Below are 24,434 nucleotides of genomic sequence, written 5' to 3' on the forward strand. Positions count from 1 at the left end.
TTTCACTTTGGTCAGTTTCAGAATATGAATATTTCAGCACATCGCCTCACCTGACATAAATACTGGACGCCCTTTAATAACTGCCTTCCAGTCTGCTGTTTGGAAGTTTATCATGGTGAAAGCTTACGTGGAAGATTCTAGAAAGGTAACATAAATGGGATTAAGGAGAGGTTAACATCATCTACTGGGGCTGTTGGTGGGGGATATTAAATATTGATTTATCCCGGTGTAACGACTGAGCTGCAGAGTGGGGCTAAGTGCTGCTTACAGATGGATCAATTCATCTTTTAATACAAAGTGTGTCTGTAGAACACAATGGATTGACCGGCATCCATTTCTCTCGCTCTCTTTTATACTGTATCTCACACGCAGTCACTTCCTTGTCTTGCGCCTCTCTCTCGTTCTCTATATTCTCTCTCTCTGTTCTGTCTGCTGAGATGGAAGAGCCGTGTCCTTTGAGTCTTCTGTCTTTTAGGTGTATGTGTAAAATATTCATGTTTTACTGTTTGCTTGCTTGTTTTCTATCTGTCTTTCTTTTTTTTTCATTCCCATCAGTGAAAGAAAAGCTTTTATGGGACCTCTAACAATTTGCTTTTTGGTCAAATATTTATTATTTGTTTCATTGTCTACGGAGAGCAATTATTCCACTTTATTATTTATTTGTCCCAGTGCATGTTTACTCTTTTGAGTTGTACATTTTTTTTATATGTGACCCAGTCTTTGAAAACCAGGCTCATATTCTAAATTTAAAGTTTTATTTCAAGCATTCATTTTACTACGATTTCAATCTTTGTTATAATCTTACTCTGTCAATATTAAAGATATAAAAGTTATATTTTCGCAGAATGTTATTTACATTGTGTAGGATGTTTTTATGTAGAAAAAAATCTCTCTGGAGCTGGGTTTTCACAGACTGGGTCGCATATATTTTCCACTTTCAGTATAATAAGTGTAACTACTGTACATTTTTTGATTTTACATTTTAAAATGAAATTTTACAAGCCACGTAATGATAAGGTTCCAGCGCTTTGGAAAGAGGCCAGATTTTGATTTTAGATATCGCTCTTGCTAATAACCTAGTTTTCGACAGTTGTCGCAGTCCGGCAGGCTCTGGTGGGGAGATAAAATATATTCTTGTGCTGACACTTCCCAAACTGGAATCAAAGGGTGAAAGGCCAGTGTATTAACCTATTGAGCATTCGCGTGGCTCTGCGGCCCCCCCTCTCGCCTACATTATTGATGAGAGGAATATTCACTTTTCTAAAATCCCAGAGCACAGGGCCACAAACATTTAAATGGAGCTTTGCTCTCTCTCCTCGAAATCCTCACCCCTACCTTTACATCCAAAGCCAATGTTTGCCCTCCTTCCCTCCCTGTGTGTGTTAGGGTCCTATTCACGCTTCCCTTTACAAAGACTTGGGGTATAATCTTGTCTGGTCTGCAGCCCTGGAAGCAATTTTCTACCCCTTTTTCTGCTGCTGTCTTGGAAATTGCCAGCATAGGTTATTTTTGGCCGCAGAGTAAATCCTGCCATACATGGCTTTGGCCATCCCAAATTTGATTATTTTGAACTCAGGCACTGCTCATAGCCAGCAAGTGCCATTCTTGAGTATTGCTTACATTAATTCTTTGTTCCAATTGTTCGGATGTTCCTCCACAGAATAAAAATAGTGCCTTTTTTGAGTGACTGTGTGGCTTTGAACATGTGTGTGTGTGTGTGTGTGTGTGGGCATACGTCCCGGGCTAGTTTTGAAACAATGCCACACACTTATTTTTACTCTTTTTTCTTCTTCTTTCCTAGTGCAACATGACCAAAGCTCAGCTCTGATTTTACGCTGTGGCTGTGTAAAATCACAAATGGCCAAAACAGGGCACTCGCTCAAAAATATAACAAGCCTCTAAACTCCAGACCTGCACTGGTTCTGCTTACTGCAGATATCATACAACAAAACCAGCGTGAAGAGTAAACTACAATGGGTCGTTTATGTCCCCATATTGGGAAGGATCCCCTCCGAACAGACGCATAAAGAAACCTCTGTCTTCCAGATCATGAGATTCCCAGTGTCCATTATTGTACGTAGATAGAATGATAACAGCAGAGAAAGCCAAGGCTCTTCTTAACAGATCCTTGAGGACTTAGTGAACAGTTCAGGGTCATTTAAAGCCGAAAACCCATATAAAAAAGGTCCAGAGCGAATGATCTCGACGCAGCAGGAGCGAAAAACAGAGCTGGACATGTTCTTTTATAGCAGAGAGATGGACATAAAACGGTTCATTTCCCCAGTGATGTTAAAAGGTCAGATGTTGTGGTTAAATTTTCTAGTTTTTATAAGAGACCGAAAGTTGTCAGTTTTACATGCCATGATGGTATAAACTTTCACAGTGGTGTTCATTCTGAAAAAAGATTACAATAAAAAGTGAGGTTACGAAAATGCAACTGTGTCTTCGGTGAAGCTCTTCTGGAAGTATGAATGATCACCGGTGGAGGGAGGTCGCATTCGCTCTCTGCCAGCGGCCGCTCCTTCATTCTGGAAGCCTCTGAGTATGGAACGCCGCTCGGGAATAAAAAGCGAGTGACCGCATGAAAGGAACACCAGGCTCACCGCACAACTGCATGTGCTTTAGACTAAACGTTTCAAAACTACCAACTACTGGAAAGCTGCACAATTATAAATAACATTGTGATTGGTTACGGAGGGAATTGAAAGCAGATGAGGGGCAAAATAGATGTGCGCTTTAGTGGGTTGTACTGTATAGGGCCTGGCCACAGAATTCTGAGATGGCTGAAGCTATATTGCGAATAGACGGTCAGCACTCATTGTAATATCCTTTCAAAGCCTTCCTTTATTTCCTCTATCACTTGGATCTCTGAGCCAGGTGTTGAACCTAAAGAACATGATGTATTCTGAGCATTCAGTCTCAAGACACGTGACACAAGCACTGTTTCACTGGTTGGGTTTTCTTTCTTGTTTTGTGACAAATTATGATATTAGCCTTGTGCACCTGGTCAGATTAGTCAACCGCACCTGCTGATGTTCCGTTCAACCTGCTCATGCCTACTCATCTGTAAGAAGCAAAGGCTTATGCTTTCCCCATTCTCTTTTAAAACATCTGGATGCAGATGCCCGCGTTAAGCAGGCCCAAATTTACCTCACAATTGCCATTATCTGGACTCGCGCACACCCGGCTGGAACAATCCAAGGCCATATGGCCGAAGCCCGGCTATTTATATGGGAGGAAAAGCGTCATTCTATGGCAATGCACTGTGTAAGTACAGGGTAGACACCAGCACAATGCGCTTCTGCCCGAAATACACCCCGCTGCAGTCCTCAGGCACATGTTCTGCGGCCGGCCTGATTAAAGCCTTCTCCGCTGTGCTGACATGGGCTCCTCGCTCTGGCTCCACTCCAGATGTTCAGAAGTTCCAGCGGCCTTGCCATCGCTCCTCCTGTGTTATTACTTCACCGTGCACCCTTCCTCCGCCGAAACAAAATGCATTCAGCGACCGAATTTGAGGATGGAGGGGGAAAAGGATAGCGGAGGGGAGATTATTGTGGGTGTCTTTTTCCACTTCAGCTCAGAACTGTGGTTATAATTTTAGATGTGGGAATGAACGGCTGCATGCTGAACTCATTTGAGGGAAGCGCCAGCCGTGCGCCAGAGAGGTCGCGGTTAGCATGGGAGGGGCACAACGTGTACCATGACATCTTTTTTGCATTGTTTTTTTTTTTGCATTGTATTTTCCCTCTCCACCCTTTTCTCCTTCTCTCCGGCACTTGCGGAGAGTTGGGGCTCCTGCCATCTTGCTGCTGTAATGCACATTATAAATATCCTTTATAGCACAATACAGAGATCCGCTCGTGAGTACGCGCCCGACCGGACGGGCCTTTCTCAGCAGGACACACACCCTTTACTGCTCCGCTGTGGCAAAGTGATCAGTAAAAATTTAATGACACCATAAAATAATAAAAATGCCATTGATTTATCACAGCACTTGATGCGGACAGTAGTAAAGCTGTTTTGGACCTTTTTCTTTTTCAAGTCTTCAAACAAAAAGCCTGATGTTATGCATATAAATTATCTCTTTTAATATTTTAACCATAATACTAATGCTACGATATAAATTACGCTATGAAAGTTACAACCAATAAGTGTATGAAACAGTGTATTAAATTTTAATGGAAATTCTTTGTGCAATGTTTGAAGGTGTGCTCATTTAGTTTTTATGTTCTTGTTCACTTTTGCAATTATAGACACTTAATGTACACTGTAAACAGACTGTCTGTCATGTTTAGGCTACCGGCACTTCCTAGCCATGAATGACCGCTCACTCTCTCTCTGTGAAGTTAGACATGGACCACAAACCTGTTTGATCCCACGTTCATATACAATAGCTCCATGTTGACTTAAAATTTCTTGTTTAAAAAAAGTATTTAATGAAACTCAATGATGGATGCTTTCTGTTCACCAAACTGATGTTTAATGATCATGACTTTATAAAAGGGGTTGATTGATCAGAGAGAGCCAGCTGAGCGGGGAGGACAGAAGCAAGTAATTTATAACCCCCCTCCCTTCACACACACACATACTTTCTCCGGTTGTTGAGACCTTCCCCAGTGGACTGTCCACAGCGCATCGCCCATTGCTCGTGCGACTAATCGCACATCAGTCAATTTGTCATCGGGGGCCGCGCGCCTCTTTCATTAAGTGCAATAATGCGGTCTGGTGATGAATACAGCAGCGTAGGAGGCTTCACACGGAGCGTGGCACGGCGAGCTAGCGCTCCAACTCATCTTTACAAAGCCGCCCGAGCCCAGCGGGGACCGCTACATATGTCATAATTAGAAAACACTTAAATAAGCAAGGCAGAGTCAAGACAGGCAGCTCTTAATGACAGGCCATAAGCAGGTAGTGGTTAATTGTACATCAGAATCACTCAGATGGCCATAAATAATGGTTGTTCCATCAAGCGTGGTGGCAAATTGCAGTACTTTCTCTCTTTCCGTACCTCTCTTGGATACTTGTGCCATGTTTTTGAGAAGCGGTAATAGTTTTCTAGAACAGAAAGAAGCAAATAGGGCAATACTCAATACATAGAGTGTATTGAGGAGAATGAATATGATGTAATTTAATGTGCTTAACTTTATTAGACTACATGCCTGTCATAATAAAGAGAAAAAAATATTTTAAGAAGCTGTAAAAAACTTGCTTAAAACATTTTTTTATTACTGTATGTAGACAAATAACAAACGTAAACAACCAAATTGTCTTTATTCACGCTTTTGTGCCCAAATTCGAGCCGGCACATTCAACTTCTTTCAGAAGTCATAAATTAATAAAGCCAAACAAAACTTATTTCTCTATTAAGGATTGTAATAGTAAATAACCGTAATTGGGCATCTGAATAAAAAATAAAGTATTTTTATTGCCATTATTGTAAAACAGGGAATTCTAAATTTCGTGGATATCAACAGTAATTATATTTTAGCATTAGAAATACTTTGACTAAAGAGCGTACACGCACCGCTGGATTAACCATTATAGAAACATAAAATGGGATTTTGGTAATCACCAATAGTGTTAGTTAAGGGCAGCTGTGGCACAAACCTTACATTGGGTTATGGTCTAGTAAATATGTCAAGCAAAACAAAGTTTACACCAAACGTGTAAATTTAGTTTATTTCTGTCATTTATTATTTTTAACACATTTCAAAAATATGTTACAATTCTGTAAAATAAAACTGTACAAAGTTTTTTTTTTACAGTGATAACAATAGCCGGGTTTCCATCCAAAGTTGCTAATTTAGCTTATGCGCAAAATTGGAATATCGCATAAAACATTTTCGAATAAGCACCGTTTCCATCCAACTAGTCAACCGTCACTTCCTAATAAACTGCTACTAAATATCAGTAAGAAACGTAAGAGAAGCCACTGAATATTATAATTTTCATATATAATTGCGCAAGCCAACGATTACGAAACACAATAAATGCGCTGCTTTTGTGGATGCCTGCTGTTTGGGAAACACAGTTGTGACAGTTCTAAGAGGCAATTACAGAATACTTTGACGACTTTGCTCAGGCATTTAAGAATGACCATAACAACATTTCTGATGCTGTGTAACAAGATCAGTACTCTGGTTAGTCAGGTTACGCCGTCTCATAGTGCAGTTACGTGACTTTTTGGAGGAATTTATTCGGCAAATGCGTTTCCATCTCCCATTATTCGCATTAACCCTTTTTCGCAAAAAAGAAAAACCACCTAAAGCGAGCGTAAAAACTTTTTTGCGAATTAAGGGTTTTTCATTCGAAATTTGCCATTTCCATCACTCGTTTCTGATGCGAAACTTCAAAATGCGAATAAAACCAGAGTGATGGAAACCCGCTTAATAATACACACATACATTTTTACGTGCGTTTACTGGGAATAGAATCTTTGTTTTGTTAGCACTGTGCTCTACCTGTTCATATACTGTACAGACAAACACTGTAGATGATAACAATGTTGTCAAACATCATTTCCAAAACAGACAATTGTCTTTCTTTAACCTGTTTTTGAAACACTCACTGACAGTAAATGAAGTCAATTTAAAGTGACCCCAGGTGCAATAATCACACAATCATCCCAAGTAATCCACTATTGTCGTGGGCTATTGACAACTTGAGCTGAAGAGATAATCTTTTACCGTGTGAGGAGCTTCAACGCTCCACTGACTTTCCCCAGTGGCGAAAAGAGCTGAAAACAAACAAACGAGCAAAACGGTCAAAGCAGCGCGGCTGAAAGATTAATGTGCAGGTCGGTGTCTGTGTCTGCGTGTGTGGCAGGGGAGCTGTTAGCATTGTGTCTGAAACCCACCCGAGTGTCTGTTCAAACTGTGTGTGATAGGCGTTCTCTGAAGAAAAGCCATGTGCCCGGGAAAAAGACAATTGAAGCACACCTTTCGGCCGAGATTGAGTGCACACCCTGGGAGTAGAACAAACGCTCTGGGGCCGACTCACCGTAACACGCCTCGCTTTTAGCCTCTTCAAGCGCCAGTCGGAAGGGGGAGAGATTACTCGCGTCCTGCCGAGTCAAAGTGTCCATCTCCTCTTTGAGTCTTTAGAGAGAAAGAGACACAAGGCCTCCGCTAATGCCCTGCCTCACTCACGGCAGAACTAGGTCATTTAACAATGGGCCCCAGCAGCAGTCGGCCCTCTCGCTCTGCATAATACATTAAGTGTAATGTGCTGCAACCATTCAGGAGAGCCTCCCGAAAGCTGTTATTTCATTCTGTAAATGCACACAGACATGACATTTAATATTGTCGCGCGGGTGACGAATGACAGGGGTTTATTGTGCATCAAGTGCGACATGATGCCAAGTTTAATCTGAACAGAAAGCGACACGACAAAAGGGAAAACGCGACGTGTTCCTCCTAGCACGAGCCTTGAATAAATGATAGACAGGGAGCTCAGAGACAGGGGCATGTATGCAAAGATTAGAGGGATGAAAAAAGAAACCCAACATTTCGCTGGAGGTCCCAGGCTGCATTGTGTACTCAGGATCTTTCAGTGTGTTGTTTCTAAATCCTTTTTACAAGAGTGTTTCAGACTCTTTTCGGTGCAAGTTCCTACAGATAGATGGGAAGAGACTATAGTTGTGATAAAGATAACCTAACATTGGCCCATCAAAATGCACGCGAGGATTATGTGTGTGTTTTATATAAACACTCTTGCTGTCTCTTTGCTGAAAAGTCCATTATTATTATCATTATTATTATTTGGTGTTAGCTGGCCTTGCAGCCTGACTGAAATGACAAAACTACACTTTTTTTAAACAACTTTTTTGGTGAACATATTTAACTGCTTCGGAACCCATTCTAAATATATATATACTTATATATATGTTTTTGTATTTGCAGGAGAGGTCTCATTATGAAAACTTTAGTCACTTGGGTAAACTAGGCGAGGATGGAAAGATCGGTCATCACAGGGTCATTGACCTCACCAGACCAGAGGATTTCGAAGGTAAGTGTTTGTCTCCACACATTGCAAACCGTGTGCTGTTTATCTGATACTTGTTACTTGACTAAACTGAGGAATGAGGTCAAAAACAGTTCAGTCACATGGTTAAACTGACTGGATTCCATAGGTGCTGGGTCAGTGTCAGGGGAAGTTGAAGGGGCTAGTGCAGTGTGCACAGCTGTATTTTAAGTTTTCACAGCTAGTTCTGATTCGCTGGTGGATGACAAAGCGTTGGACAACGCTGGCCCTCCTCCAGCGTGGGCTCTATTACCTCAGCTTGTGTTTGATGTGCTGGGCACGGAGGTGCAAATTCTGATAGCACTTACATGATAAGACGTCATCTCCTTTTGTCGCCCTGTTAGTACAGTAGTGAGAAACCTATATTCACCAACATTTTCCTCATGAAAAAATCATTTTATGCAGCGGTTTTCACGGAAACCCAGATATATATCTTCTTTTGTGTACCACAGAAGAAAGAGTCACATACATATTTTTAATGACATGGGGTGAATAAATTCTATTATCATTTTGGGGTGAAGTTTTCTATTAAAACCTTTAGTTGTAGATACAAACACAATTGATTGTTTTTGCTGCGTAGAAATAAAGTAAAGCGTTAAAGATGCAGTTTTTCTGGCCTGGCAGTATCTTCTCTGACTAGACCACAGTAGATTCCCGCCAAGGAGGCGTCCCACCCCTTTCAGATCAGTGAGAAAGCTGATCTGAGCGGTGGGAACTGGTCTCGTCAGGGGCAGGGTTGAGGGCATACACAGCTCGAGTGATGGGCCGGTTCTTTAAAGTTCTAAGTGGAGGTGAGGGAACGGAGAACATCCCACAGGTTCACTCCCAGTTGGGAGAGGATTAGGAGCAGGCAGAGGCCACAGAGCTTTCCTATCCCACAGCGGAGCAGTGGCGGACGCCAGTACGAGTGTTTAGAGCTCAGCAAGAGCCAACGCCATCTCCATCCCACAAACAAATCGAGATGAAGGATGCGAACAGCGTTGTATGATGATGCGGCCCACATTAAATAGTCTCTTTTACAAGCAGAATGTGTTTACCCGTTGGGATACACGAAGTGTTTACTCTGGTGTTTTTGTTTTTAGCATTTTTTGATAGAGCGTCAAACAAATTCCATTCCAAATATTCCAAAATATTTAAGGAATGTAAGTGTTGTGTATGTGATACCTTAAAAAAGCCAGTGCTTCATGGCTTTTGTTCTGGTTATTTGCCACTAGTCTTGGTTTTATTAAACTGTACTGTTTAGAAGCTTTGGAGCTTTATCTATAAGGCTAGCCTATTAAGTGATTTAGCAAAACTACCGTTTGAGAAATTCTTAATTTACCCAGACAAACAGACTCGCTCAATAGCTGCTATTGGAAAGAGAGGAAAATTACTGAGTTGATCTTACTGCGCCCGCAACAGCGACGTGTGGAGGTCCTGAAAAGACGCGTTATATTGAAAATGGTTCGGGGTGTAAAACAGCTCTCTGTCATTGCAGTAACTCGCAGAAAGCTTTAGGTTGCTTGAAATAATATTTGCGATGCATGCAGCAACCAAATTAACAGCTGCCAAAGTTCTTACGAGACTGAGGCCGTTGGAAAATAACGGCGGCTTATGGAAATAGATAGAATTTCCTTCATTTTGCAAAAAGCCACGAGCCACATGCATCAGCTCACCGCAAAGTCATTAGGTCTTTTTAAGCTCAGATGAAAAACATTAACTAATACCACAAAAGGTTTTACTATTGCCCCTTTGTTCATTCACATATGGCAGCGTACGAGTTTTGTTTGCCGAACGGGTCGGGCGTGTGTTTAAACTGTCTCTGTCGTGGAGGGGTCTTAACAGAACAAAGGGCATGTTGAGAGATTTTAGGGGGCAGGAAGTCAAGGTAATTGAAACATACTTTTTGACAATATCAGCCCAAATGAACGTTGGTCACGACATTATTAGTTAGGAATGGCCAAATACCTTGGTAATCTGTGGGTTATTCTTGTTTATATACAGTGTGTGTGTGTGTGTGTGTGTGTAAATATATATATATATATATATATATATATGTACAGTATGTTATGTTGTATATTTATAATTTATTATATTATATATTTATGTGTGTGTTGTGTGTGTGTGTGTAGTATTATGTATATATATATATATATGTATTTGTACTGTATGTATGTTTGTGTATATTTATAAAATAAATTATATTTGTGTGTGTGTGTGTGTGTGTGTGTGTGTGTGTGTGTGTGTGTGTGTGTGTGTGTGTGTGCTGATACATATACTATATAAATAAATATCCTGGTTATTTACAGTATACTATAAATTAAAATTGTGTGTATGTATGTATGTATGTATGTGTGTGTATATATATATATATATATATATATATATATATATACTGTATATATACTGTATATTTATGTATGTATGTACATAAAAACTATAATGTTTTTATAAGGCACGGTAGTGTTTCAGCAATGTGTGAAAAGGAATGGCATTCTTGTACATGTTTTCCCAGCATTCTGACAGTCTTTTTTAACTTTTACTGTCACTGTAGTCTCAAACACTGCTTGTCAGCCTAGGTCTCCTTTCACAATCGCCTTCTGAGAAAAGGAATTTAGCACCACCCCAGCAAAAAACGGAAAACATGCAGAGCTAAATGCATGAGAAATAATAGCTTAAAGACACATGTGGTAACATGCCATGCCTTTGTCCCTATATACTCACACACAGAGCAAAATTCCATAAATCCAGCTGGTTAAATACCACCAATTGCCATGTTAAAGTGGTGGGCTTATATCACATGGAAGTCGTAATGATTTAATTAGCAGAATATGAGCCTGACATGAATAAGAGAACTGAGCGTTGTGTGTCACATCTGTCTGTACGTATTAATCTGCCCTCATCCATGTGCCGGAGTCCTATTGTCAGCATTGAATACCTTTATGGAAAGGCGTATCTCTCTTTATGTGATCATCGGCAAAGGGCCTGGCAGGCTTGCGTGATTGTTGCTTGTTTCACAGAGCGGATTCCTGTGTGACAGTCTATGTGTGCCCTAGGAACAAAAGGCTAGCTGCATCGAGAGCCTCGAAGGCTCGGCGTTTTGGCTCCGTTCCGCGTACCGTCAAGTCTGGGCCTGCTGCAGACAGGTGTGCTGGGCCGCGGGGCCCCTTTCGCTCACAAGCGCTCTCTCTCCCTCACCCCTGTAATTCATACAGTCCCCCTCTGCTCTCCCTCCTGTTCACCGGGAGAGACAAATTAAATGGAGATTCTCGTATCGCTCTGTCATGTTGGGCACCGGGGCTCATAAATCACAATAAAGTCGATTAGAAGCCTCCCGCCGTGTCCCCCCACCCTGGCGCACCTCAGGGGGTCTCCCGTGGCATCCAAAAACATCTGCATTTATTTATACAATAACACACCTAACTAGGTGCTTCCTAAAAGAGTCGCACGGGGGAAGAAAATGTCAATTAATGCTAATTTGTAAATGTCAAAGGCATGTAAGCTCTCTTTTATTAAACGACAACAACCGAAAAAAGCAGAGGGTTGTAAATTGCACGGGTGACGTGTGCGCGAGTCGACTCGGTTGCCAGCTCTTTGGCTGCTTTTGATTAAGGCACATCATGATTGCAGCAGAGGGGGGGGGGAGCGGAGGGTGCGGGGACCACCCGTGTGTGCAAGCGGGGCCCTGTGCCAGGGGCCGCCGCTGCTCGCTCGTCCCAAAAGAAAAGACACCCCCTCCTCACCAGCAGCAGTCTCGAACAGCGTCTGAGACGGCTCTCATTCCTTGTGGTCTGAGAGCGCTGAGTCTGTGTCTGCTTAGCCGTCCTGCTGACACACTACAGCAACAACAGGGCATGAGATGATCATTACAACAAGTCTGTGTGTGGAGAAAAAGCAGCACTTCAACGCAGTCCAGCTGCTTGTTGTGTGGTTGTCGTGACGCTACGGCATGTTGTGTCTTTTCTCCTTGTAAGCTTCTCACCTACATCTGCATGCATGCCAGTATATAAATTGCTGAATCAGTGTCAGTGTAAAAGTAATGGCATGGGGCAAATCGTAAATTAGAGCCGGTCATCTCTTCCCTCCTGAGCAGACAGTGGCTGTCGTGCTTGGGCGAGGTGAGCGAGAGAGCGAGCGCTGGGTTGGCAAGGTAATGAATGCGTTCATCTGGCCCCGGCAGTCAGCAGATTGCCCGGCGTTGATGGATACTGTCAGCCCTACGCCACACTACATTTCATTGCACAATAAACATGGCTGTCAAAACCAAACAAAGTGAAATCAATTTATCCTGCACGGTGAGCGCGTGCTAAATGAAATTAATGTACTGTGCGGAGATAATCCCTGCGCCCCCGTCGGCTTGCTCGAGGGCTCCAGAGCCTTACCGTGTCGTTCGGAGAGGTTGTAGTGTGTTTGGTGGTACAAAGTTAGCGCGTGTCGATGAGGTGCGAAGCTCCGCGCTGACATATGTGAATGGCTGGGGTGGTCCGCGTTTGCCAGTCACTGATGATTGAGGATTATAGAGAGTGCCAGCCGGAGTGAAGCTTTACAGGCAGAGAGAGGCATACGTAAAATGCCTACAGACCGGGACCCCTACAGTGAGGGGTTCCAAGCAAAGTCCGGGCAGCCAGAAAAATTGCAGCCCTGGATTACAAATGCAGTGGTTGATTGTTAAACATGACACGTGTAAATGGATCTTTAGGGCCCTTAGCAAAGCCGTTCTGCCCAGCAGGACCTGGGGAATAGAGCCTCCTGCTGGCTGCCTGAAACGTAGACCTCATCTCTCTCAGGACCCCAGTCTGGCTGATGTTTGCACGAGCGTGTGTGAGAACCGAGGAGGTAGCCGTTCTAGGCTTTTTTCTCGCCCCTCCCTCTCCACTGCCCTGGAATAATCGTGTATCATATTTTAACAGCAGAACAGTGCCAAGATCCATTACTTGGAGTTTTTATTTTGTTTATCAACACCAGCGATAATAGAAATCAAAAGCAGGTACTATGTGCCAAGACTTGAAAGTTTCAGGGTCCTAATGAATGCACATCACATGTGGATGATGAAATATTCATGCTTGATTCCAAGCCGCCTTATCCAGTTTTCGGATCATTAAAGATGTATCGTAGCATATGGAAAGGCCTTTTTGGGGGGTTTGTTTTATTTTTCAAGCCTTGTTTATCAACATGTTTTTGTTTGTTGAAATATTCATACAGCTTTTATTTAATTCTTTCACATCTTACATATAAAAGGAAGCAAATGCGCATGCAAACAGAATCATTTTCGCTCTGCTGTAAAGTTAAATACAGAAACTGGGGGACACATATGCTGATTGTGAATGGTCTGATTGAGAACTTACAAGTCTGTCTGCTTTTCCACTCGCTTATTTACGTACGGTATGTTAGCCTGTAAAGTTAGGAGGAATCTGAAAGACGATTCATCTGAAGTAATGGACATCACAAAAACCATCCCCCTGGAGGAAGTTTGGAATAGGTTTAGATCATCCCGAGCGGGATGTTAACCTATAAACTTTCAGTTACCAGCCCAGATAAAAACCACTAGCCTTATGAATATACACATATGGAAAGATGCTTGTTTTTGGCACTGGCACTGGCAAACACCCTCATGCCACATTTGTTATTTAGAGCGGTAGATACATTACAACAGTCACCCAGCGGGTCGTAGTTAGAAATGCTATGACTCAGACAAACATTTAAAAAGCATTATAGTCAAGGTCCTCATCATCTGGTTTGAACTAGTTTTCACTGATCAGGAGTTGCTCAACCAACAATGCCGTCTTGTTCTTCGCTCCAAAACATGAGCTTGTCCAGCCCAGCTGGATGGGCAGGCTGGAGTGTGAAGGACGGCCGCAGGCCTCTCGTATCCCAAAGTCCAGCTCTCTGGTTCAGCTCCAGTCACACTAATGTGTTGATGGATGCCCTGCATTTGATTAATGGTTTGCGCCCACTTTCTTCTTGCTCTGGTGTTCCTAGGTAGTAAGGAACTGAATGGCTCTGCAGATAAACCACATCAGTATTATTGTTGGCCAACAGGAGGCGCCAGCTCTGCCGAGGCACGGGTCTACAGGGAACCCCGGGGACGGAACAACAACGAACCTCACATCAAACGGCCCATGAACGCATTCATGGTGTGGGCCAAAGACGAGCGCCGCAAAATCCTCCAGGCCTTCCCAGACATGCACAACTCCAACATCAGCAAAATCTTGGGTAAGTCTGAGCCCCCAAATCAATCACGAGCAGTGTTACCGCTTTCACTAGGGACGACGCTATGCTCCATAAGAATAAACTGAACCCCTGCCCAGGGTCTCCGTAGTGGCGTCTAGGGAACTGTTGTGGAGTCATTCAGAAACTGTTGAAAAATGTCTGTGCTTGTTTTGGATCACGCTTGTTAACACAGGGTCATTTTACCTCCAATGACTTGCAGTGACTCAAGCAGTGATTGAAATTGTTTATTCAAGGATTAGCATTATGTTTTTTAATTGTATTACAAAAAGTCATTAAAATAACACTCCACAAAATGTGAATAATGTTAAACAAACACTGTAAAATGAAGTACCTCAATTGTGACCCTGGACAACAAAACCAGTCTTATGGGTCAATTTTTCAAAATTGAGATGTTTACATAATCTGAAAGCTGAATAAATAAACTTTCTATAGATATATGAGTTGTTAGAATAGGACAATATCTGGCTGAGATACAACCGTTTAAAACTCTGGAATCTGAGAGCACAAAAAAATCAAAATATTGAGAAAATTGCCTTTGAAGTTGTTAATCAGGGGCACTGTGGCAGACCATCCACTCACAAAAATAAAGTTTTTATATATTTAAGGTAGGAAATTTACAAAATATCTTCATGGAACATGATCTTTACTTAATATCCTAATGATTTTTGGCATAAAAGAAAAATCGATAATTTTGACCCACACAATGTATTTTTGTCTTTTACTAAAAATGTTCCCGTGCTACTTAAGACTGGTTTTGTGATCCAGGGTCACAATTGATGTAGAAACTAAACTGCAACATTATTAGAAAAGGTGGGTTTTATGTTGATATCTACCTTTAATTAAAGTACCTTAAATGAATATGTGCAAATGAATAATATCACACTCACGTTTCCCCTCTGAATAAACACACTCTTGACATTTCACATCCACTATGCTAAACCTATTTTGCTAATCATTTTTTGCAAATAATTCCACACAACTCAATGCGTGGTGAAAAGACGAGTGCGATAAAACTTGATGGCACGCTGCCCGCGGGAGCAGCTCAATTAGATGGATTTAGTGGCTGTCACGTGGGTCACATGTTTGTCATGAAAAATGACAGGGCTAAATGGGTCTTGTCCCCCAGTCCAGAGAGTCCATAGATCACAGCAACTAAAAGTCCCGTCAGCCTGGACGTTCTGACAGCTGGAGATATTTACTGGCCTGTTGTTTCTGCTAATGCAGCAATGGTAACCGTCATGCATTTACCCGTTTATTCAGAACAGCCGCACGCTCCAGAATAACGAAGCTATGGTTGTATGTAGTGCTTAAACTTAAGTTCAAATCAAGTTCAAAGTGTTTTAAGTTTAAATGTGCATTTAAAACTACAAGTATATTCAAAATAAATTACAGACTGTACGTCTTACCACACACATCACTTCCTATGATCCTCAGGGTCTCGCTGGAAGTCCATGACAAACCAGGAGAAACAGCCGTTCTATGAGGAGCAGGCGCGCCTCAGCAAGATCCACCTGGAGAAGTACCCCAACTACAAGTACAAGCCCCGGCCCAAGCGCACCTGCATCATCGACGGCAAGAAGCTGCGCATCAGCGAGTACAAGCAGATGATGAGGTCGAGGAGACAGGAGATGAGGCAGTTCTTCACCGTGGGGTAGGTGCATGGCAGAAATGCCAGGAAGAACAGCGGGCGGCCGTCGGCCCTCGCGCTCTTTAGCACTTAATGAAGCCGGCTTACGGCTCTCACAATAGGCAGGTAATGACTCCATGCGGTGTGCCAGTTCCTGCTGTAAAGCCTGTGACCCTCTAATCAGTTTGATTGGAGTAATTTAGCTCATTTAACTCTGCCTGTCATGTTATACGGCCCGTGCGCTTAATTTTTAATACACAGCGCTTTAAGACGGCGCCTCTTGTCGCGTACGCACTCTTCTATTGTGATTATATAACGCTGATGTTTCTTTTTTTTCTGGGAGGAGGATTTGATCTTGGGTTGAATCCCATTGACAAAATAGCGTTTTCTTTCAGCTGCTCGAAAGCAGCGCTTTATCAAATTTAGACTATAACAGAGGGCAGTGGGACTCGCACAGCCATTATTTTAGGATATTAGGGTAGAGCGTGTATGTAGAGAGGGCTGCAGGGCAGATGTTTGGAGCTCGCCACTATAATTTACTGTGTGTGGTGAGTGAAGAAAATGCCTGCTCCAGGTGTTTCCACTTCAACAGCAAGAAAAACGAGCGCTGGAGTATCAATCAGCCCGTTTAAGATCGGGAGACTGTCTCTACCAACCAATTGGCTTTGTCGCTGCGAAAGAAATGAGTGTCATTTTCACAATCATTCCCAAATCGTTGTGACTGATTGGAAATAATTTTTACAGGCCGCTGGCTGGGGATCTTCCGTTCGAGGTTTTAAATCTGAGAGCTTTACGTTGTCGTGCACTTCTGTACATTCCTTCCATTCTCTAATTCCCCGAGACTGTAATTGTTTTTCTTGACAAACGTTAAACTTGTCATCCATCTCTTAAAAGCTCTTAAGCTGCTTTGAGCTTTGCGAGCTTTATGCACTCCTTGAGCGTAAATCTGTCTTTCTCCCTTGTGTTTTCCTCTCCACCTCTGTATCAGGCAGCAGCCACAGACACAGATCCCCATCACCACCAGCGCAGGTGTCGTCTATCCTGGTGCCATAACCATGGCGACCACCACGCCCTCCCCTCACATGACATCAGACTGCTCCAGTGCTTCGGCCAGCCCCGAGCCCACCATCCCCGTCATCCAGAGCACCTTCAACATGAAGATGGAACCCGGCACCATGGTGCCCAACGACCCGGTGAACGGCGAGGACGAGATGGACATGTACGAGGACTTTGAGGACGAGCCCAAATCGGACTACAGTAGTGAAAATGAGACACGGGAGCCCGTCAGTGCCAACTGAAGCTAAGACACCCAGCGAAGAATATTCCCCTTTTATCGGTGGGAATACTGAAGTAGACGAAGAAAAAATAACGAACAAAGACGTAGAAAAAAAAACTTGTTTCTGATGATATACAGTACCTTTTGGGAGCCAGCATGCAGATGTGGCTCCCGCAGATTTAACAGCTATTGGTCTTAAGTGTTTCTCCGAGCGTGAAACAATTGGATTGTGTTTTATTTTGGCTTTTTTAATTGTTATTTGTTTGATTTATTTCTCATGTTTTCATCATGGACGTTGATCAATTTAGGGTATTTACTACAACGTTTTGAAAAACAGGACTTGACAATTGAAACATTTCATACGAACGCATAACTCACAGTCTTACTTAAATACACGTGGATTTAAACATGTATTTGTTTTATCGTTTGAAGCGTACATTACTGTTTTCGATGGGGTTCTATATCTCACTCAGGTATGCTGTACCAGCCAACAGCTTATGAATGTTTTTAATCAGAACTATTTCAAATGAAAAAGACAACAAAGCTTCATTTGACATTTCATAATGCGACAAAACTGAAGAAGTCCTTACATTTGCTGAAAACTCCCCATTATTATTATTATTATTGTTGCTTTATTATTATTAATATTATTATTATTGTTCATATGTTTTAAAAGTCCAGATGTGCCAAACATATCATAAGCTTCCTGCTCGTAAATCTTAAAAATGTAAAGTCTTAAGGGAGAGACCGCACGAGTCTTAGACAATCCTCGCAATGCTGTCCTAGAACGTAAAAAGCCCATGATTCTTCTCTTCTCTATTGACTCGAATGCTCAGGAACTAAGAGTGTCATAGTTCTCCGGGAGGTTGAATGCAGTGATCGTCTGACCGCCGGCCTCTGTCCTCTCCCAGCGCTCTAGTTCAGTCTTACCCGCTCGGTTCTTAATCAGTGATTGTAATCAGGCCAGAATGCCAAGGGGCCAAAAGGCATCCAATCTGCAGAATTGGACAGGCAGCAAAAGGCAGCTTTGGTGCATTACAATCACAAATTGCTGTTGTACAATATGCACATTCTGCTAAACCCTTTAGCCCCGTTTTCCGGGGCAGACCATTGAAAGTCTTTTATTTGCGCTTAAGTCTTGTGGACATTGTAAATCTTAACTGACAGAAGATAGTCTTAAAGCGGAGCGTGACCTCTGGGCTTCTGCAATGTGTTTATCATTAAGTCTTAAGAGAACATCCAGTTTATCTGGAGGTTTTTTTGGCCAGTTACGCCAGAGGTTAAGGAGGAAACCCCCCGAAATTGCTTATAATGGCACTTATTTTTCAAATCGTTCTTCCAGATTCATTATCGTTTGTAACATTACATATCCTGTAAACTGAATTGCTTATATGAATCATTTAAAAAATATATACAGTAGATTTGAATATGCACAAGGACAAATCTGCCATTTTGGGCCATTTATTATTATCATTATTAGATTGGATCCTTTTCGAGCACTTGGAACAGAAATTCGACACCATAAAAAAGCATGTCCTTTGTATTGGAATAGGCAGTCCTGCAGTTCTATCAAATTATTCGGTAACACCAGCAGTAGAACAGATCTCAGGTTGTTTCCGTGCGGAAGGACAGCCAAGAAGCAGCTTGCGGTCAGGGCCTCTTGTTTTACGCATTGGCCCTACCGAAAGCTCCTACGGGGCATGTGCGCTATTCACCTCCATTCACCTGACCTCTGCCCACCGCACGCCCTGCCTCAAGGGGCTGCCATCTGGCTCCCAACTTCGGCCCATGCCCAAGAGAAGGTACTAGACAATGGAGACGAGGCCCATGTGGTTTATTGTGCTCGCTCTCCATCAATGTGCACCGGCCAGAAGCTAGCACGAGGTGCTAGCGAGCAGATGGAACAAGTAGATCAAGCTGTGGGGGATTATTAAAATGACTGACGAGTCGGTATCATCCGAAATACAGCATTATTAATGCATGAGTCCCGCTATTTTGCCTTTGCCCTTGAACCTGTCTCTTTCAACGGTAACCCGGAGATTAGAATAGACAAGAAATGTCACAGTGAGGCTGCTGGTCACTGCATTACCTCCAAAGGTCTAAAAGGTACCAATGGGTATTTAGCGCTTATATCTCCCAGCAGTCGAAGCATTAAATCTTTTATTCAACGCCCCTCTTTAAAAAGCATTTACTTAATTCGTAGAAGTTCAGAGCACTAGAAGCTCGTATTCGTACCTTAATTTCGTTTTTGTTGTATTTTAGTTTGTTGTGATTTTAACATGAGGTACAATACTTGGCTGATGGGTGTCACCTGACATCCGCGTTCAGTTTTTTTTCTTCCCTGCTTACAAGCCAGCGTTTATTTTGTAAAGCTGTTATATCTGTTTGCTGGTGGATCGGTTGATTTGTACGTGATTTGTACATATTTCCTTGACCATGCCAAGCCAGTTCTTTCGGCTGGTAGTAGACAAAAGAACTGTTGTTGAGACTGAAACTTGATTGCGCTTGTATAGATAAAAAAGAAAAAAGAACAGAAAAAAAGAGACATTTTCAATCTCACAAGGAGACAATGATTCAAAAGTGTTACAAACACTGGATATAAATGGTATTTTTATCAATTCTGACTAATGTGAAGCCGTTGTGCAAGGAAAAAGCCCTACACGAACAAGTCACCTGTTTGGACTCATGTGTGCACGCCTCACTGTTGCCAGATTTGAGTCATTTTTCTCTCTACATATTTTGTTTATTTATGCAAAGACACGTGATGAATGAACACTTTGTTTAAGCTCCAGTGCTGCCTAGGGGAGAAAGAGCAGTGTACTCGACGGAGAGGCTCGCATAGTGACTGGCCAACTGAGACACACCGGACTTCAGTAGCACATTTTAATGGTCATGTATGTTTGTGTTGTATATTGTATTTGAAGCTCTCTAGTGCGTATAGACATTTTATTGTATTTATTAGCCATTATTGGCTCTAAAAGTGTCAGTAGAACATAATTCAAGGACAATCAGAGAACAAGAATAAAAACAATGACATTTGAAAACGGATTGGAGCTCAAAACAACGTTTCTTTTATTATTATTAGTAGTAGTAGTAGTAGTAGTAGTATTTGGAACAAATTCTCCATCTCATTACAGAGTTTTTTCTTTGCTTTGTAAATATAACATAGAAAAATAGAATTTTATTTTTGTTCATGGATACTTGCTGAAGTATAAATTATGTGTTTTTCTTTTTGTGTGTGTGTGTATGTTGTTGGTCATTGTACGTAGAAAAAAAATAAGAAAGACAATTCACTGTACCTCATGTTGTTGCTGAATTCACATCCCTGTCGAATGAGTAATATTGGAGACACAGCTGAGACACCCGGGCATCTGAACCTCGCACTCCACACATTACTTTTTGTCTTTTATTTCGATTGTGTTAATGCGTTCTGTAGCAAAGGAAAATCTTGAAATCCTTGTACGTATTTTTTTTCCACAGTTTTTTTTAACATTTTTTTATTGCTGAGGTACTTGCTGCAGTTTAAATAATTGGTTCTGTGCCAAATTTGTATGAGCGAATATGTAATTATGGGGAATCATATCATACAGCATCATTTAAAAACACATTGTGGAATGGGGATGTGCAAATATTTATTAGATTTTATTCTGCACAATGCAGACCCACTCATACTCATACAGTATTTTGCTCTGTGTTGCTTTATAGTGTTTAATAGAACATTTCTAATTCATCCGACAACAACTACTATTACATTTATTTTATGATACATGACTGTCACTGCCATATTATAATGAAAAGTATAGGTACAATGACTGAGGACAAAGCTTGGGTGTTTCTACTTATCTTACTGTAATGCTTTTGTTTTCGGTATGGACTTTTGTGATGTATTTTGTGGGATAGTTTTTGTTAATTTAATCAGCACAATTCACTGACATGCTGGACTGACGTGCTAGCTGCTGTTCAGATGAGTACAATTTTGCTGTCAGGGACAACATGCTGTTGTCGATGGTGTTTTGCTTTTAGATTTGTGCAATCTCTCAAGCAACACTGTGCTCCTCTGTCACTAGGTGCGCTCTTATTTTGAATCCCGCTAGCAGCCTGATAACACTTTTTTTTTTCCATTTTGTCTTTCTGTGTATGTGTGCGAGTGTGTGTCTGTGTGTTTAGAGACCGGTTTCTCAGCAGGTACATAGACCCATGGCAGGTATTATTGTTTGGGCGTTAGAGATATAGAATAGTATCTGTTGCTGCTTTTGGAAAAAAAGTTTTAAGTCTAAAATGTAAATAGTTTATCATATCTTGTACAGTCCAGTGTAAAGTTTTTAATTGAACTTAAAAAGGTTGCCATCACATTTGTGTTCACATTCTTCTTTATACAGTACAAAAGACAGCTATATGCTAAGGACGTTATTGTTTAAAAAAAGGCACTAAAAATATTTTTGCTTGGCTTTAGTATGTAAACCAGCAGTGATTGGTTTCCATGTGCAGTATTGACGTGAGGTAAACTAATTAATACTACGTTGTATGTCCGGAGATCAGTCTTCTCTGTAATGGTAGTATTATTATATCAAATCAAATAAACCTGATGAGTGACACATTTCGGTGTATTTAGACACCTTAGTGGATTGTACAAATATTTAGGTTGTTCTCCCCACGAGCAGCATTTGGCATATTGTAATGTAACACCATTTTTACAGTATATTCTCAATTCACTGATGTACGATGGCAGATGAGGTTGTTCCTGCCTGTTTGCTTATTTACCTCAAGAGTTCCTCTTTTCCACAAAAGATAAAGTATACACGCATATGACAAAATCGTCTCACCATCACTCCATCTTTTGTACTGCTGTTGACACTTACAAATTAAAGAGATTTTGTTTTATATGCTGTCTTTGTGGTTTCTTACAACATGTTTAGTGATGATTTTTAAATAACCATTTGGATTTCATTAGACATTAGAGTTTGGTGTGCTAAGGTTAATTTACTGCACATGTGCCTTAAGCATAATAGCCTATGGGCTGCCATAACAAACACAACAGTTGGAAGTACTGCCATAGAAATGCGGCTAAAGTGAAAATGAAAACATTTACATACCTCTGTGTGTTAGTAAGCAAGGAGGTAAACCATACACACTCAAACAATTTACGTTTCATGTTGGAGCTTTGTTAACAGATTTTGTTACGTGCATTCCACTGACAGGACTGACTCCAATGGACAGCATCCGTTTATATTTGTGGTTTGCGTGATTATTTTACAAATTCTGGATCAGTCCTGCTACAACAAAAGGTTAAAATCAGAGCAAGAACTGGAGTGTTATAAGTTACATGGCTACATTATTGTACCTTTAAGGGGAAATAGATGTAGTATGCAGTATATGAGAACACTGACTAATACTCATTTTTTAAGTAAAAGCACATGATGCTCTATTTCTACAATTAAAGATGTTAACTTGACGCTCAAAGAAGTTGATACAATTTGTTTCTGTAATACTGGCAGAAATTGTTCAAGAGGTCAAACTACAAGTGTAGTCAAACTATATATGTGTGTATAAATAATATAGTATGTGTGTGCATGTTTTACTAAATAATAATATCATTTCTTATTTGTGTATGCATGATTTTTTACCTTCTTTACACATGAATGGGGGCTCTATAAGGGAAACTAATGTCAGGTAAAATAGGCTAGACAAAGTTGAGCCATGTTACTAAACCTTAAATGTTAGATTTGTTAGGTAAAAATACAAATCCACATAAAATTAAAAATGAACTGCCGAGATGTTGTTTAATTTATAATTGTTAAATTAAAAAAAGTTATTTATTTTTATGTCAATTGTTATGACCATTTCAATTAAATAGAGTAGTCTTTGCATGGAGGGCTGTTTTGCCAGAGATACTCTTATATAGGGGAATGGAAGGGAACAGGGAAAGTATTGTTTGGTGTAAAACATGTTGAACATTAACGGACAGGCAGTCGATTCCTTACACCGTGTCTACGCCGGACGCGACATGACAACCTGCTTGTTCTTAATGGGTTTGTAAGGTCGTGCCGCGCTGCATCCGGTGTGGACCAAATTTAAAATTATAATGTATTCTAGTGCGTTTCTAATGTCTTTTGTCGTGTGACTTGTGACTGCTGCGTTGATCATGAAAATGCAATTTAATGAATAAGGTAAAATAAATAAAAAGGTTTTTCATTGACTTATCGACCAAAGACAACGCAGTGAGGCCTGCGGAGGAGGGAGGAGAAGAGCTGCAGTCAGAAAGGCCATCGTCCTCAGGTACGGAAAGAGCACGGCATTTGCATAAAGAGGACATCCGCACTCGAATCAGTTTGATGAAATTTGACCATCCGTAGAAATATTTTCATGGTTTATGTATAACAACAAATAAAGTAATGAGTAAATAACTATAAAGTCATATTATGTTAGACTGTGTTCTTTTGTGTTGACATAATACGGGTGTTTGGATAGACCTAACAAGTGCATGTGCGCAGTTGCGCACAATGTTTGTTACTTTAATCACCTCCGATTTAGTGGGGGTCTCGAGTCCCTGGCACTGTTATTTTGGGGTCGCGGCCTGAAAAGTTTGGGAACCCTGGGCTACAGTACAGGGAGGGACGCGGGGGCTCAGATCAACCAAAGAGGAAAATATAGCAGTGGTATTAGACCAGTGGTTCTCAAACTGGGGGCCGTGGGCCTCGGGGGGGGCAAGATGGATCCAGGGGGCCACAGATTTTGTGGCATTTTATGAAATATAGAAATTTATCATAGATTTTATGCAATCAAACATCAGAAAAATGACACCACCAACCAAACGAATTGAGGTTCCAGCATTGTATAACTGAATGTTTTTGGTTTAATTAAAATTCTAAGTTTCAGATTATACGTCTTTATATGGGGGACCGCAAATCGATGCACTTAACACAAAGGGGGCCTTACAACGAAAAAGTTTGAGAACCACTGTATTAGACAATACATCTGAATTATGTTTTTACCATCGTTTCGTACTAAGGTGCATGTCACGTTGCACAATGAAAGAAATCACGCGTGAGTGTACAACAGTTGATTCTTCCGGCTGCCAAATATCACGTTTGAGCAGCTATACGCAGTCTAGAACAACTAAAACATTGATGTGCTTGTACACATTATACATATGCAATATATTTAACCATGCTTATTTCTTAAGCAACTTTTTGCATGTCTTACGAAGAGAAAACACGTTTCTCGTCCATTTCCGTGCGTGGCCTCGAGCACACATGGGATCTTTTTTAAAGGGACACTCCACCCAAAAATGAAAATTCT

The 24,434-nt window shown here is 41.3% G+C and overlaps 1 protein-coding gene across 13 annotated transcripts in view; it reads left to right on the forward strand.

Moving 5' to 3' along the window:
* sox6 (SRY-box transcription factor 6) overlaps window positions 1-22,000 on the forward strand; it is a 158,406-nt gene extending 136,406 nt beyond the window's left edge. For 10 of the 13 annotated variants that reach the window (XM_057333222.1, XM_057333230.1, XM_057333205.1 and 7 more), the window contains 4 exons: window positions 7,902-8,007; window positions 13,981-14,214; window positions 15,667-15,883; window positions 16,848-22,000. In XM_057333222.1, coding sequence (XP_057189205.1) covers window positions 7,902-8,007; window positions 13,981-14,214; window positions 15,667-15,883; window positions 16,848-17,157 — 867 coding nt within the window. In that variant the 3' untranslated portion in view covers window positions 17,158-22,000. The remainder of the gene's footprint in view (window positions 1-7,901; window positions 8,008-13,980; window positions 14,215-15,666; window positions 15,884-16,847) is intronic. The other 3 variants (XM_057333240.1, XM_057333247.1, XM_057333278.1) reach the window with 2 other exon arrangements.
* Window positions 22,001-24,434: the final 2,434 nt, after the last annotated feature.

This window comes from Triplophysa rosa, linkage group LG1, assembly GCF_024868665.1.
Source record: "Triplophysa rosa linkage group LG1, Trosa_1v2, whole genome shotgun sequence".
In the NCBI taxonomy this organism is placed as follows: Eukaryota; Metazoa; Chordata; class Actinopteri; order Cypriniformes; family Nemacheilidae; genus Triplophysa; species Triplophysa rosa.